Genomic DNA, 14063 nt, shown 5'->3' with positions numbered 1-14063 from the left:
TGAGGGACTATTATTACTGTACAAATGGAGTGTGTTCACATTCAGCTGAGGCAGAGGTCAGGGGCTGAGTACTTGTCCGTGCACACTCTGTCACAGATGATGAAATTAATAAAAAAAAATGTGCAGGGTTGCACTCGGCTGTTGACAACGTGTGCACAAAAGCAAGCACAAACAAATCATCAGTGTTGTTGCAGCGTCTGTTCGGGAAAAAGTAATCCTCAGACACTGGGACATGTAATATCCTTTATTACGTCCTTCCTGTCTGGAAGATGAAAAGTAAACCTTTTTGTCTTCCAGAGGAATTAAAGCATCGAGGTGCTGCTAATCAAAATGACTTGACTAACTGTGAGCACCTCTGTAAAAGAAGTTTTGGAAGTTTGGGGGTCTAAAGCATTCAGGTGTGTGTTAACACAACACCACAGGATTCCCAGTGGAGGTTGCAGCAAATTCACCCCAAGGTCAGACCATACAATGCTGAGAGACAACAAAAGCCACAGGCCTCAGTGAACATGTTAGATGCTAAGGTCATGACAGTACAATTCAAAAAAGTATGGCTAGTTTGGAAGGGTTCTCTCTAAAATGATGTCATTTGGAAAGACAAGACTTAAATGGAGCCGTTTGGCCCCAAAGCACAGCATTGTCAGTAGTTAAAGCCAAAGAACATATCAGCACAAACACCTCATATAAGCTGTGAAGCACTGAGGTGGAGAGCTGATGATCTGGGCACCTTTACAGCCACTGAGTCGACCATGAACTCCTCTGTATCCCACAGCGATCCACAGTCGAAGTTGAGGCAATCTTTCCCGACAGTTTTGTCCAAATTGTGTAATGTAACAGGACAATGGGCCCAAACACAGCATGGAATCTACAACAGAACAGTCTTGATATGTGCTCAATCATCCAGGTAAGGAAATCCCCCCCAAAAATGAACAGAATCAACTTTTTGGGTACAAAAGAACAGCTCAAAAAGAAAATCAAGGAGTTGCAATGGTCCAAAGTCCAGATGTCAACCCGAATGAAATGCTGTGGTTGGCACTTTAGAGAGCTGCGCATAAACAAAAGTAAACCTCAGTGAACTAAACTGCATACGGTCCTGTGAAAACTGCACACGACTCTATTTGGGTTTTCAACTGCAGATGGATGACATATTAAAGAAAAACCCAACGTTTCCTTCTTTCCACTTCCACTCAAAAAGGTCAAGGATCACTGAAAATGTCATATCATTTTCAGTGGATTTGATACTGATCCACAGCCATTTCATTTCTTCCGTCATGCCTTTGGGGACCCATCCCACATTTCAAAATGTTTTAAGACTGAACTTTGCTTAGCTTAATGAGCAGAAGTTGGGATGCATTCCTCTGGAAGAAATTTGTGAGGAATTTCTTGTGTTAGCCCACATCTGTGGCTCCAACTTTAGACTCGGCTATTTTGTGGTACGTTTTGGATCACGCCGTATTGGCATTGTTTCTCCCAAGTCCCGGGAATTTAACTGGTGCAATGAACATTCATTCAAAAGATAATCCCATATTTTTTGTGTAGGCCATAAATTATAAGTTACATTTTTTCTTTATGTACTATTCTCTGGCTGATTGAAGTGTTTCGTCATAGGGTAAAGGTGACCACTCAGAACAGCTTTGTATTGATTCAGAGTGACTCTTCCAGTATAAAATACAGGATTATGCTTAGTTAAGCCTTATTGTTACATTTGGATACCATGGATAAAGACTGATGCTTTTTTTAACCCCAACTTTGCTTGAAGGAGCCTGTAGGGAGGAGTCAGCACCTCATGTAACTGGAAAAGTAGAACCTCGGTATAACAAAGCTATCAGATCTTCTTCATAGGAGGCTTTTCGAAATAATTTGTCACCATTTTGTGCACTCGCTTGAGGTCTAGGATGAGCTGCCTGGCCTCTGTTGGGTTTTGGTTTGTGCTTCAGGCTCTGGTGGAGGCCTTCTTCTATGTTTCTAGTTGGTGCCCACTGCATTTTGGTCTTTGCTGTAGGTTGTGGCCACTCTGGAATTCTGGGTTCATGTGGGTTCATCACCACTGTGTGTTTTGGTGTTGAGTCTGGTGATTTGGGTGGCCTTGGTGGGAGTGGAACCACCATACTGCCAGTTTCTAGTTCCTTATCTGTCCTTGCTTGAGTTTCTGGTATGTGGATCTCATTGTGTTGCATTTTGCCCTCTGTGATAGTAGATAGTTCAACCATCATGGTTGTTGGAGGCGTTGGCATTGGTTGACATTTCAGTTTGCTGCCTCTTTCACCTACCGGATTGTGACAACTGTCAACACTTTCCTACTTATATCCAGTTTTTCCTAATAGCCTCACACATTTTTTCTCTTTTAGTACATGTCATTTGCTTAGTCTGTCATGTACTGTATGCTTTTCCCTGTTGCACTTGCAGGTGAAGATTTGAAAACAGAACTGGTCCATGTGAGGCAAATCATCACGTTCTTTAAAGAAAAATTAAAAATGAAACAAAAATAAAGGCACAGAGATGCAGTTACCATCAAATATGAGTTTATTTTTTTATAAATCATTCTTACAAAATTGGAATTTATTCTATTTAATCTGTGACCTCTATAAAAGTCTTCTCTTAATTACAAGGTAGGAGGGAGGAGAAGGCATCAGGACAGCTGGGCTTGACCAAGTCCTTACAGATCAACAGACACTACTGCTGATTGCTCGCATAATACAGTCAATCACTGATAAATAATCAGAAACAGGAAGTGGTCATGCGTTGTCGCCTTAGCAACAGTGTCCGAACACAACAATGAAAATGGGGCGTCAAAACAAGAGAATGGAAACTGTGACTCATCCAGTGTATGAAGGCAGGGATAGGAGTCCTCCGCACATGGTGCTATTGCTGCCCGTCTACTGGAAATAACAAGTCTGGGACAGACAGTGCTCAGCATGTCAGGAACTCGCATGTTGATAAAAAGGCACAAATCAAATCGAGAGCAGACCAGTTTCCAGCGCACACGCCAACCGCCTGGCACGTTTTGGGTAAACCTTCTTCCATCTGTGTTGAAGCTCAAGATGATAACTTGCATAATGTTTCCCTGATCAAATGACGGAGGCATTTTAAGGGGATACGAAGTTTAGTTGCTGTTTCTTTTCCGAGGGCCCCGACTCACATCCATCACACTCTGACTGAGCTCTGGAATTGAAAGACTGTAGATACACTTCCGTTTCTGTTTTGCGAGCTACGACTTGAGCCCCAAGCTGCGACAAAGACAATTTAAACCACTGTGTCACAGCCTCAGACGCATTACTGTAATGCATGAGGGGAAGATGTTGCGGCAGAATGTGAAAATGTTTCCATCTGGTGCAGGAGAGAGAGGGCTGGGGGGCCCCAGCTGCTTATTATTTTCCACGTGTCAGTTGGCGTAGTCTTTATTGGGACTTTACAATTTCACTCCCGCAGAGAGCCAAGATGGAGCGGCCCAATCCAATTCTGGATCACTGGTGTATGCAATCTTTTTCAGGAGTTAAAACTCCACTACGGCGACTCTGGAAATGTTATCTCACTTGGGGAGCTCTGTATTAGAAAGAGTGTGATAGATGCTTCCCCTGGAAAACCGATGCAGAGTGCGACATAATACGAGCTGTATATCGGCATCTGTGTGGATTAATGTGCACAGCGTGTAGAAAATAAACTGAATAAATACCACTTACTCCCCTCAGCGACGCAGGATCGGTCTCAATGTTCTCGCCGCGTCATCTCAAATCGTACACAGTCTTGTTTTTTTTCCTTTTCAAAAAATAAATATGTCTATGTACAGTGCTGAGACCAGGGATTTGAAATAGGTGGTGGGTTGTTTTTTTTTAGTGTGTGTGGATTATCTGCAAAGCTGGGGAATGTGGTTGTCTTGAGACGATCAACAACAGTAACTCTGACAATCAGACATAAAAGGCTTGATATGGATTGAAACAATATGATTCTTTTGAAGATGGAATAGAGGCCAGATGCAGACCGTGCGAGGAGCATGAGTTTCCCAGAATCGCAACGTATCGATGTTGTTACACTGACGACGAATCTCCCGGGAAACGACTCCAAGTTTCAAAGTTTCAGAGTACAAGCACAAACAGCGATATTCAAAACAGTGACATGATTGGGGCAAAAAAAACGAACAAAAAAACAAAACAACACAAGTTAGTCCTGCTGGGTTTGATATGACTCGCGGAAACAGAGCAGCTCTGCTATAGTAGCATTTGGATATGGCACTTCAAAGCACGTCTGTCCCCTTTGTTGAAACAGCGAAGGCTTTACGATACATTTTACATCGACTCTTTGTCAAGCGAAAATAAAAACAAAGTGTGAAGAAAGAAAAAAAAAATGAATCTAAAGCAGCCACTGAATGTGTGACACTGATGTTGACGATGTCAGTGACAGCTAACTGATTAACACGCTGAGCAGCTTTGGCTGAGACATTATGCTGAATGCCTGTCTGACAGAAAAGGCCACTAAAAGCATGCTGCTTTCATTCAAGTGTCTGCAAACTAAATGTGTGACTGGACCGCCTGTGCTCCCGCCTGCACGCTGCATGCAGACCTAATGACAGCATATAGCAGCTCAGCTATGAGCCAGCCACCTTTATTTTTTCTTCCCCTGACAGCCTGTCTTTAAAAATGATCAATTAAAGGTCAAGATATCTAGTTATTTAAGCATTTTGATCTGGTTGTCCGATACCAATAAGATCATTTAAGGTGCAAAAAAGTGTCAGCCGTAGAAAAGACACCGAGCGTGGCCACCGTCTCTCTCACACACACACTGATGCAGGTAGTGTGTGCCAAGGGGGAAAAAGCTGTCATCCCAAGGATCGCATTAGACAGCAGGTAGTGTTTGCCGGTCACTGTTTTCGCAAACGCTATGCTCCATAATGTTCGGTGTTTCATCAACAGCGTGTCCCCTGGGAATAAAACAGCACTTCAAACGAAATACCTAATTGAAGCCTAAACGTATCTCTGCCTGACAAATGGAGGAGAAAACCTTTTGTCAATTTAATGGCTCCGAGGTCCTTGGATATGTCACAGCGGGGGGGGGGAAATAAAAATAATCAGGGCGCCAGGAGAGACACATAAAAGTGACGATTACAATATTTCAACACAAGAGCATCTCAAACGGATGTAGGCAACGTGATGTGCAATAAACAACTTTAAAGGCAGACCCTGATGTCAGAATGGCACTGATGCGCTCAGCGTTAAAAATCTGTCCTCTGAAATGATGCTGGTCACCAAAGACCTGCTATGGCCCCCCCCTCCACAGTAAGGTTGGTGCTCAGAGACCATGCAGGAAGAGGGGTGGGAGGGAGAGAGAAGAGGGGGAGGAGAAAAAAAAAGAAGTTTGGGTTAGAATGCAACGTTCTGCTCCATTTCATCCAGAAATGTTCATTTCGCTCATTCCAACGGAGGGAAAATGTACTCCGCTCGGGCTTATGGTTGGATGAGCCAACTTTTCAAGGGTCTGCACACACAACACACACACGGACAAGAGGGAGAGCAGAGAGTCTGAAGGGAGGGAGGGGATAAAAGATGATGAAAGTAAGTGGGGAAAAAAGATGAGAAAAGTACAACTGCTGTGGCGAGTACGAGAGGAAAATGGGACATGAAATGAGATGTTTTCCTAACTTATCTTTGTGATAACACGGGAGCAGATAGACCATTATAAAAGCCAGATCAACTCATAAAGGAACGAGCCAAGGGCAGGAGACGCGGGGTGTTTGTCAACTGCTGAGAATATTAGGAAGTAATGGCTGCTAAAAAAAAAAAAAAAAAGGACAGGTTGGACAATCTTTGTTTTTTAACTTGAGGCAACAAAATATTCATGGGTTTACAAAGCAGGAGTTTGGTAATGAGTCCAGTATTATGTCCTGATCCAGAGTAGGGAAGGTTGCTTGGGATGACAGGTTGGGTTGCCAGGTTTGAGATCACAAACACCTTCCTGTCTTCTACCATCGCCCCGCACGAGTGCCGAAAGAGCAGGAAAGACGATGTCGTCCTCGTCCGTGTCATACAAAAAATATTCTATCCAAGAGTTCTTGTCGTCAGTAGTGCGTGCTGCGTGTTTGCACATGTGTGAAACACAGTACTGTTTGGTAAGCCCGTCAGTTTGTGTACTCTCTTTGCTTTTTTCACACCCAAACGGCCTACGCTCGTTTCCCGTTTATCCCTTTCCTCATCGAGTCTTTCCAGCAGCGGCGCTCTGGTCATTGGCAATGTGCTGAGTGGAAGACAGACCTGTGTCTCTCCCTGTCCATCCCCCTGTACTCTGATGACTCCTAATCTCCACAGAGTCTCTTTCCCCCTGCGTAGGGTCTCCCCCGAGGGGGCGGCGGTCTTGTCAGAGCCTCTCGATGTCCCTGTATTTCTTGCGGAGGATAGAGACCTGGTCCTTAAACAGGACGGGGTCCAGTCTCATCTGGGAATGGACCAGTGGCATGGCGCCAAACCAGCTGGCGAACTTGTTCATGCAGGTCTGCCGCTGGGCGAAGTGGTCTGGGTCAGCCCAGCGAGAAGCCCTTGAAGACTGGAGGGAATGGAGAAGAGGAGGAAAAACAAAAAGAAGAAAAGTTAGAGTTTTCAATAACAGATGCAGATCCTGGGGGAACATGAAAAAACTAATTACAAGTCGACTGTGTTTTGGAACAAAATCCAGTTTTGCAGATCTTTATAAAATATCAGTGGTAATGTCTTAAAAGAGCCTCAGATGCTTTTCCTTAGTTTCTGTCATATGTATCCTGTTACAGCAGTGAATAATTATATTAAACATGGCCACATTTTCAAATAATGAGCTCAGAATATGTTCGGGTAATCCCTGTGAGCCAAAAGCATAGACGTCAAACTCCTCTAAATCCTATAAATGTGGAATATTTTAACTGTAAATCATTCCAAGCAAAGACGAAAAGTATGGAAATGACCGCAGTAGGACCCTTTTAAAACAATATTTTGCAAGTGTGCAAGAGTTTATGAGACCAAATCTATGATGTATGAGTGAGGCAGAGAAAGAAGGAACTACTTTACTTTTTCATTTTGCCACAGTTCATGTCATATGCATGAGCATGACCGAGGAGGGCTGCATTTCTCTTATGTCTGCATTATTCCATTATAGCAAGCATGGCGAATAAAGCCGGGATTATAATCTCATGTGGACATGCACATGTTATATTTATACTATGCAGCGCGGTAGGTGAAGTGTCTTGCCCAAGGACACAACGACTAAGACAGACAGAGCTGGGGATCAAACCGGCAACCTTCCGGTTACAAGATGAGCTTCCCACCCAAATTTTTTGATTGACCGCTAAAAGAGTAAAAAGCTAACTGGGGTAGCCGTGGCTCAGGAAGTAGCGTGGTTGGCCACCAGTCGGAAGGTTGGCGGGTCAGATCCTCATTTGCTGGGGTTTGAATATGTGAAGGTTAAAAGTGTGTTGAGTGCTCCAAAAGAGTAGAAAGGCACCAAGTATCTGTCCATAACTGACTAAATACTCCAATACTGAAACTCTTATGTTATGCTAGTTTCAATCCACTTTTCAGTCAGCGTATTCGGACCACGATCATTAACAAGCAGGGATTTTAGACGTATACTAAACAAAAAGAAGCTCTTTGACTCAATCATGGTCAAACTTTCATCGTAGTAACAAGAGAAAGCCATCACTGAACGATGGCTGATGTCAACTTCTCTCAATAAATCGTCAGCTCCGCCATATTTGACAGGCCGGAGCCCGATGAGAAAGCGTGACGCAAGGCTTCGGGACCGACACGACTCCTTTCCCTGCTTTTGTGTGTGTGCCGTTATGACTTGCCCTGTTTTTTTTTTTCTTTGTTTTTTTCCGTGGCCCATACCAGAGGATTTTTAAAGAGAATAATTCATGCTGTTCATAAAGCAGCACGGCTTCGCTCCAGCTGAAAGGCCATGACACACTCATGAAGGGAAGAAAACAACACTGGCTTCAGCATGAATCACGGCTCATGAAAAGAAGGACAAATTCAAAGAGGTCCGTATAATAAGGCTGCTCTGTATCCAGCATTGTAAATTGTTACGGGCTCAGTCACATCCAGTAATGAGATGCAAACCAGTTTTCTCGACCGGCCGTTATCCTCTTCTTTTTAAAAGAACCCCAACGCTAATAAGCTCTCCAAGTGCAACAAAGAGATGGATCTAAGCATTATAAGTATTCATACTTCCACATGCGGTGTGGTGTAGTGGTCACAGCTGCTGCCCTCTTACCTGTCCCATCATGGTCTCCTTGTACTGTTTCTTCTGTGTGACCTTGATGGGCGGCAGCTTGGTGACAGCAGAGACCAGGAAGTTCATCAGGATGTCCTCACAGTTGGCTAACTGGTCCACCATGCTCTTCAGGCTGGTGGGCAAGTAGTTGGTGTACAGGAAGTGATAATACCTGAGAGGACAGGAAGAAGAGTATTTAGAGGCTCCCAGATTGAAACCAGTGGCACTTAAATCCTTAATAGTCTTAATTCTACTGAAGCTCTTATTTTGAAAGTAATGCTTTAAAAACTTCTAAATAAACAGTGTTAGAGCTTCAAAGGTTTAAAGCCGGTTGTGCTGACAGCTTAAATTAAATATAAAAAGTGAATATTTCACATTAAAGGCCACACCATCGCTGTTAAAGCTTTTGGATGGATTGAACGAGTGACTTATTGAAAGTGATTAAGCGTTCGGCTGCGGTGATTGGCTGACTTAAGCTTAATGGACTGCTCCCATCACAGCTGAGTGAAGCCATATTGAAGCTGACAGGACTGTAGTCGAACTAAACGCGGGAACTATCGAGGGCTGCGCGGCAGACAAATTGACATTTTTTGGGGGTAAAACATACTCCGTGTCAAAACACTGGTTTCCCGAGGCTGTGCCACACTGAACATCACATCTACTTTCATAATCTACAGATCACCGCATCAAAGCGCTGCATCAAAAGAAAGACAACCGAACACTGGAGAGCAGAGCGGAGCAACAGCGAGCCTCGTGTAACGGAAGGAGAACGGAGCAGGAGTGAGGAGAATCAAAGGACATGGAGGTAAACAGCTGCTTGAGAAGGGAGGCTTTAGTTTAACAGCCTGAAGTGCACCTGTGATAGATGGCAGCCCCAGTCAGGACCATCGAATAGTCGTTGGTCCATTTGGAGGTGTAGCCCCAGCGCTCCTTGTTGCTGTCCCAGAAGTGGCTGCGGGCGGGGTAACCGACGATTCGCTCTGGAAAACTCTGCCAGACAGTGAAGGCAAAGTCCACCTAGACAGAGATTAAAACATTTAAAAAAATCAGAACATTAATCATTTCTAATAACAAACTCTAATTTAGTACCCTCTGGACACCTTTGTGGCAAAAATGTACACATTTTTTTCTTATTTTTAATCAACTTCAGCTGATCAAAATGAAAAGCTACTGTTCAGCACTTTTCATATACAATAACCCTTACTATGAAACTGTGCAAAAAAAAGCACGACAGCCTGGTACTGTAAAAAGCTGCTTTTGCTTTGGTATTTTTGGGGGAGAGAAGGATAAATAAGGGGGAATTTTCACAGCTCAGCAGATGTTTTCCAGCTACTCGGGATGCACCGATCCAATGTCTGGATCAGATTGTAATCCAGTTCCAAGGGTCAATCTCTTCAGTCTTGTTCTTTGTTGTTCTACATCTTCTAGATCATTAGTGGAGTAAAGCAAATCCAGCATGGACGCCAAGGAGGTCGACGTCAAGGTCACACCAAATCAGTAAAAACTTTATGGATCTTGACCTCAATTGTTAGCGCCCAAGGTCAAAGTTGACCCTAAATCTTTTAACTTATGTTGGTCCAGTTTCTTGTTATTTACCAATAAATAGCAAATCAGTCAATTTGTATTCTTGGATATCAGCAAAACAATATTTCAATGGCGTCAGAACGGTCCTCTATCAATAAAAAAAGGTTGGATAAGTGCATCAAAATTATTCACACCATTAACGTCATTATAAACCCCTGTTGGAATGAGCTGTGTTAAATATTTTCTTACAAAAGACAAATAAAGTGAAGTTGTTGTTTTCATTAATCAAAGGTGTAAAAAATGTATCTATTTACGGTGTGTTGTGTGAGGGAAAAAAAGATAAAGAGGAAATGAAAGAGACTACAATGAAACCCAACAAAGGAACAACACGTTCAAAACGCACTCGAGTGAAAATACAACTGAGGCAAAGCCTCATGAAACACAAAGCAGTCTTTCCTAAGCAGCTGCTTGTAGCAAACGACTGCAGCGACGATCAAAGCGCTCAATCAAATAATTAGACAAAAACATCAGAAAGGTCTCAGCGGCTCCTCAAACAGCCTGCTCTGCATTACACCGCACATCACTATACTACGCTGTGAGGTTGCTTATGTTGTTGAATATTAAAAAAGAAGAGAAAAAATTTAAAATCCACCATAAAACAGTATCTATCTGCTCTTCCTGCCAAAATTTGTACATATGAAAAAGCCCTGAAGGAAAATAATGACTTTCTTCTGCTCCTGCCTGCAGTTCAAAATAAAAGAGATGGAAGCTGAATGATGTTACAATCACAAGGAAAATATTTCACAGACTTTCATAATTCTGCCTACTTTCCGACTGAACCGGGAGTCATATTCAAAGGAGTGAGTATCATTGTTAAAGACAGCTCTTGTCGTCGCCATCTTCACTTAAGGGTGGAGAGAGTCGGATAAAAATGAGAAAACAAAGACGCCGGGGCCAGAAACTGCACTTTGAATCATTTGTTTAAAAGAAGGAGTGGGTGGATGGGGAGATTTTACCCTTCATTTTTTCCCCCCCTTTTCTCAAGTTTCCTGGCATGGACATTCCCTGAGCTCAGAACCTTTGAGAAGTGTTTGCTCTCGTGATCCAACCGTCTTCCTGGGAGTAACGCAGGTCGATTCAGTTGTCGGGGATGGATTTTCCCTTCTGTCTTGCCATCTTGATCTGCCACATAAACTCATTTCTTTCTGCTATGTTCTGGCTTCCCATGATGCCGCGCCAAAACGTATCCCCAGGAAAAGAAAAAAAGAAAAACAGGAACAGCCCCGCCAGCATGTGGAACAAAAATGCCCATAACAGTGCTGCCGTCGAATAGGGGATAGGAGAGGTAGAGCCAAAAACAGGAGGTGGGCGATAGGAAGAAAAGGAGAGGGAAGGAAAAAGAGGCAGAAAAGCGCACGAGAAGAGAGAAAAGCAAGCAAGGCCTCGGGAATGAAAGTTAGACTTTAAAAGATTAAAGAACCAGGCCACAAATTTTGGGGGGCCAACTTGAAAGCAGCAGGGACAAACAGAAAGAAGCTAAAAGCTAAAAAAAGGAAATGCAATAAGGGAGTGTCGAACTTTACAACTCAAGTGGAGGAGACGGCGATACAAAGGAGAGTCGCTGTGTTTATTAGAGGATACCTCAGTGGTGGACAAAACTGTGTCTTCATCCAGGCTGAGGACAGCGTCGGTCACAATGATCTCGTAGGGCAAAAAGCGGCTGCTCATCACCTGCAGGGGGAGACACAGAGCACAGAGGGTTAAAAATCATTGGAGTGACATAAGCTGGGATCCCATCTTCAAACTACACTAATAGCAAATCTAGATCCGAGCACAGCGGGAAATAATAAAGTAAACCTCTCTGACATTCATGCTCTTATTAAACAGCACTCGTGCAGACAAGAGTTTTAATCAAACTTGACTGAACAAGACGTTTTCAATTTTGAGATAATGCATTTCAGGGAATTGTTGCACTTTAAAGACAAAATCACGTGAGCTGGTTTCTGCTGCTTTTTTGGCGCTGATGGTACGAGAAAACTTAAACACGGCATAACCGAGCTGTCTTTTTTTCCCTTGCCAGGCAAACTGCAGCTTTAGGGTCACCTCCCAGGATCAAAACTTTCATTTACAAACGGAGAACCGCCTGCACAGTCTGTAAACCTGCTGTAACTGGTTTTCTTTGGCACTTTGGGGAAGCAATTTTCATAAACAATGAGATAATATCCCCCTTTTTACATCGGTATGACAACCCCCCTTTTATGTTGGTGTGTTACAGCGTTTAGCTGGAATTGTGTTTCCGTCTGCCTGATCAAAGCGAGTTCACTGTTCACTCTCCTTTTAGCTGTTTGTTAGATTTATATCAACTCCTGGCAGAAATGTGTCTCTCTTTAGCTCCTACATGCTCCGTTATTCACCGACTAACAGACAGACAATTTGCATTTTTGTCCGTTTTATCTCGCTGAAAATGGCTGCAGTGAGAGTGTCGAGACTGAATTAAAATTGTTAAATCAAGGCAAGAGTCTCCCCCCCCCCCGAAAATTGAGCTGAAAGATGCTAAGGAGTGCTCAGTGGAGCTGAGAACAAAACATAAACGGAGAGCTTAAAACAAGAGACACATTTTAGAATAACAACTCCGTTTGCTCCTGAAGTCTACCACGTTCATTTTTAACAATTCCTCATAATTTCATGAGATTCAGAGTAGACAACAAACAGCTGCTTATTTACACACAGAGCGTACAGGTGGAGGTGTATTCCTGCCCACCCGATCAATACACGTTCACTATTCATTCTCTGTTTAGTTGATTGTTAGATTACTCCCGGCAGATGCTGCTTTGTTGTTTCACCAGCTAGCTGCTTACTGACAGATAAAGCTGGCAGCTATTTGCTTGGTTTGTGCTACCAACCTCAGTAACAAGCATCAGACTAAAGTTGATGATTAGAGGTTTTACTGTAGCAGAAAATGGCTTCAAAGTGAGACTGCACATGTTGACACTAAAGTAAAACAGTAAAATTGAGGCTAGTAACTCCCAAATCTGCTGAAAGTTGCTAAAAAGCTGAAAGTAGAGCTCATGAAAATTACATGCAAGTAGTTATTATTCTAAAAATAGCACTTATAGCTGCTGTATAGCTCAGTCACAATACAGTAAAAACAGGATGGCAACCTCCTTGGGACTAGAAAAAACACCTAAATAAATAAATTGGTGCTTGCCTGATGATTGCTTTAAACTTTCTTGCTTTTGCAACTGTGTTTGCAACATCCTCTAGCTGACCACGTTTGATTGCAAGGCCACTGCACAGGTCACCTGGTGGGAAACTTGTCTGATGGCAAATAACTGCCAACACGTTGCACTCAAACAGAATCAGTCTGTGCTGATATTAAAGCAACGATGTATCTCTTTGCAATAGGGGACTGAACTGGTTGCCAACTGGTTGGATTCTGGTTATATTCTTACATGCAATTAAGGCTGCTGAGGGCTTATGTCATTATGGAGTTAACTTGATATCCTGCAGCATCTACGTCACTATTTGTGGAGGAATTTCTGAAGTGCTGTTGCAAATCTCGTGGGTTCTGGCTGGAGTCTGAGAGGAAGTAATAAATGTGAATTTCTTGCATGTAGATGGAAAAAGATTTGCAATTGCTGCCGATTTATCCCAGATATATCACAGTTAAGTTAATCACCTAACTACCACAAAAAGATTGCACTTAATTGCCAACTTTACGTCCGTCTTACTGCCATGTGATCATCATCAAGTCAGCAAGTGATCACATCTTTGAAGTCAACTACTTCCAGGGCAACAACATCCCAAGTTTATCACAAACAGTCGCAATCATTTTGCTCGTGGTGCAACCTCCAGTCATTGTTTCCCCTCGTGTACCTGGAGCACTGCAGACGAGCCCAACCGCTCTGAATCGCTACCCACGGCTCACTAGACCCCAGTGCTAAATGCAGAGTTTCACCTTGAGATAAATCTTGGAATAAAAATTCCTTTTTGCTCTCAATATCTGCCACATGCATTTTTAATGATCCCTCACAAATTCATGAGATTCAGAGGAGACAACAAGCCATGACATCAACAAATAGCGGTGCACAGCGAATGAGAGAAAAGCCAATATCCTACGCTTTACTGCAGGCTGCACCCTGTCGATTGCTACAGAGATAGAGTGCTGATACTAGTTTCCATTACTGCTGCAGGGTCAACTCGCTCTTTTAAATCAATAAAAACACACAAATGTAGTCAGACACCTAGTGTGAGTCATGTGTCTTACATGTGGCCCAAATTTACTTTATCTCAGCCGCTGTTGAAAACAC

General features: G+C 43.1%; 1 protein-coding gene across 1 annotated transcript in view; it reads right to left on the bottom strand.

Moving 5' to 3' along the window:
• Window positions 1-2505: 2505 nt before the first annotated feature.
• ext1b (exostosin glycosyltransferase 1b) overlaps window positions 2506-14063 on the bottom strand; it is a 132211-nt gene continuing 120653 nt past the window's right edge. Inside the window, exons 8-11 of the mRNA XM_076878965.1 lie at window positions 11395-11484; window positions 9086-9246; window positions 8230-8401; window positions 2506-6531 (exon numbers count right to left, since the gene is read on the bottom strand). Coding sequence (XP_076735080.1) covers window positions 6346-6531; window positions 8230-8401; window positions 9086-9246; window positions 11395-11484 — 609 coding nt within the window. The 3' untranslated portion in view covers window positions 2506-6345. The remainder of the gene's footprint in view (window positions 6532-8229; window positions 8402-9085; window positions 9247-11394; window positions 11485-14063) is intronic.

This window comes from Maylandia zebra, linkage group LG22 (genome assembly GCF_041146795.1).
Source record: "Maylandia zebra isolate NMK-2024a linkage group LG22, Mzebra_GT3a, whole genome shotgun sequence".
NCBI lineage: Eukaryota > Metazoa > Chordata > Actinopteri > Cichliformes > Cichlidae > Maylandia > Maylandia zebra.
The sequence above is the reverse complement of the archived record's forward strand: the minus strand, read 5'-3'. Positions and strand labels throughout refer to the sequence as shown.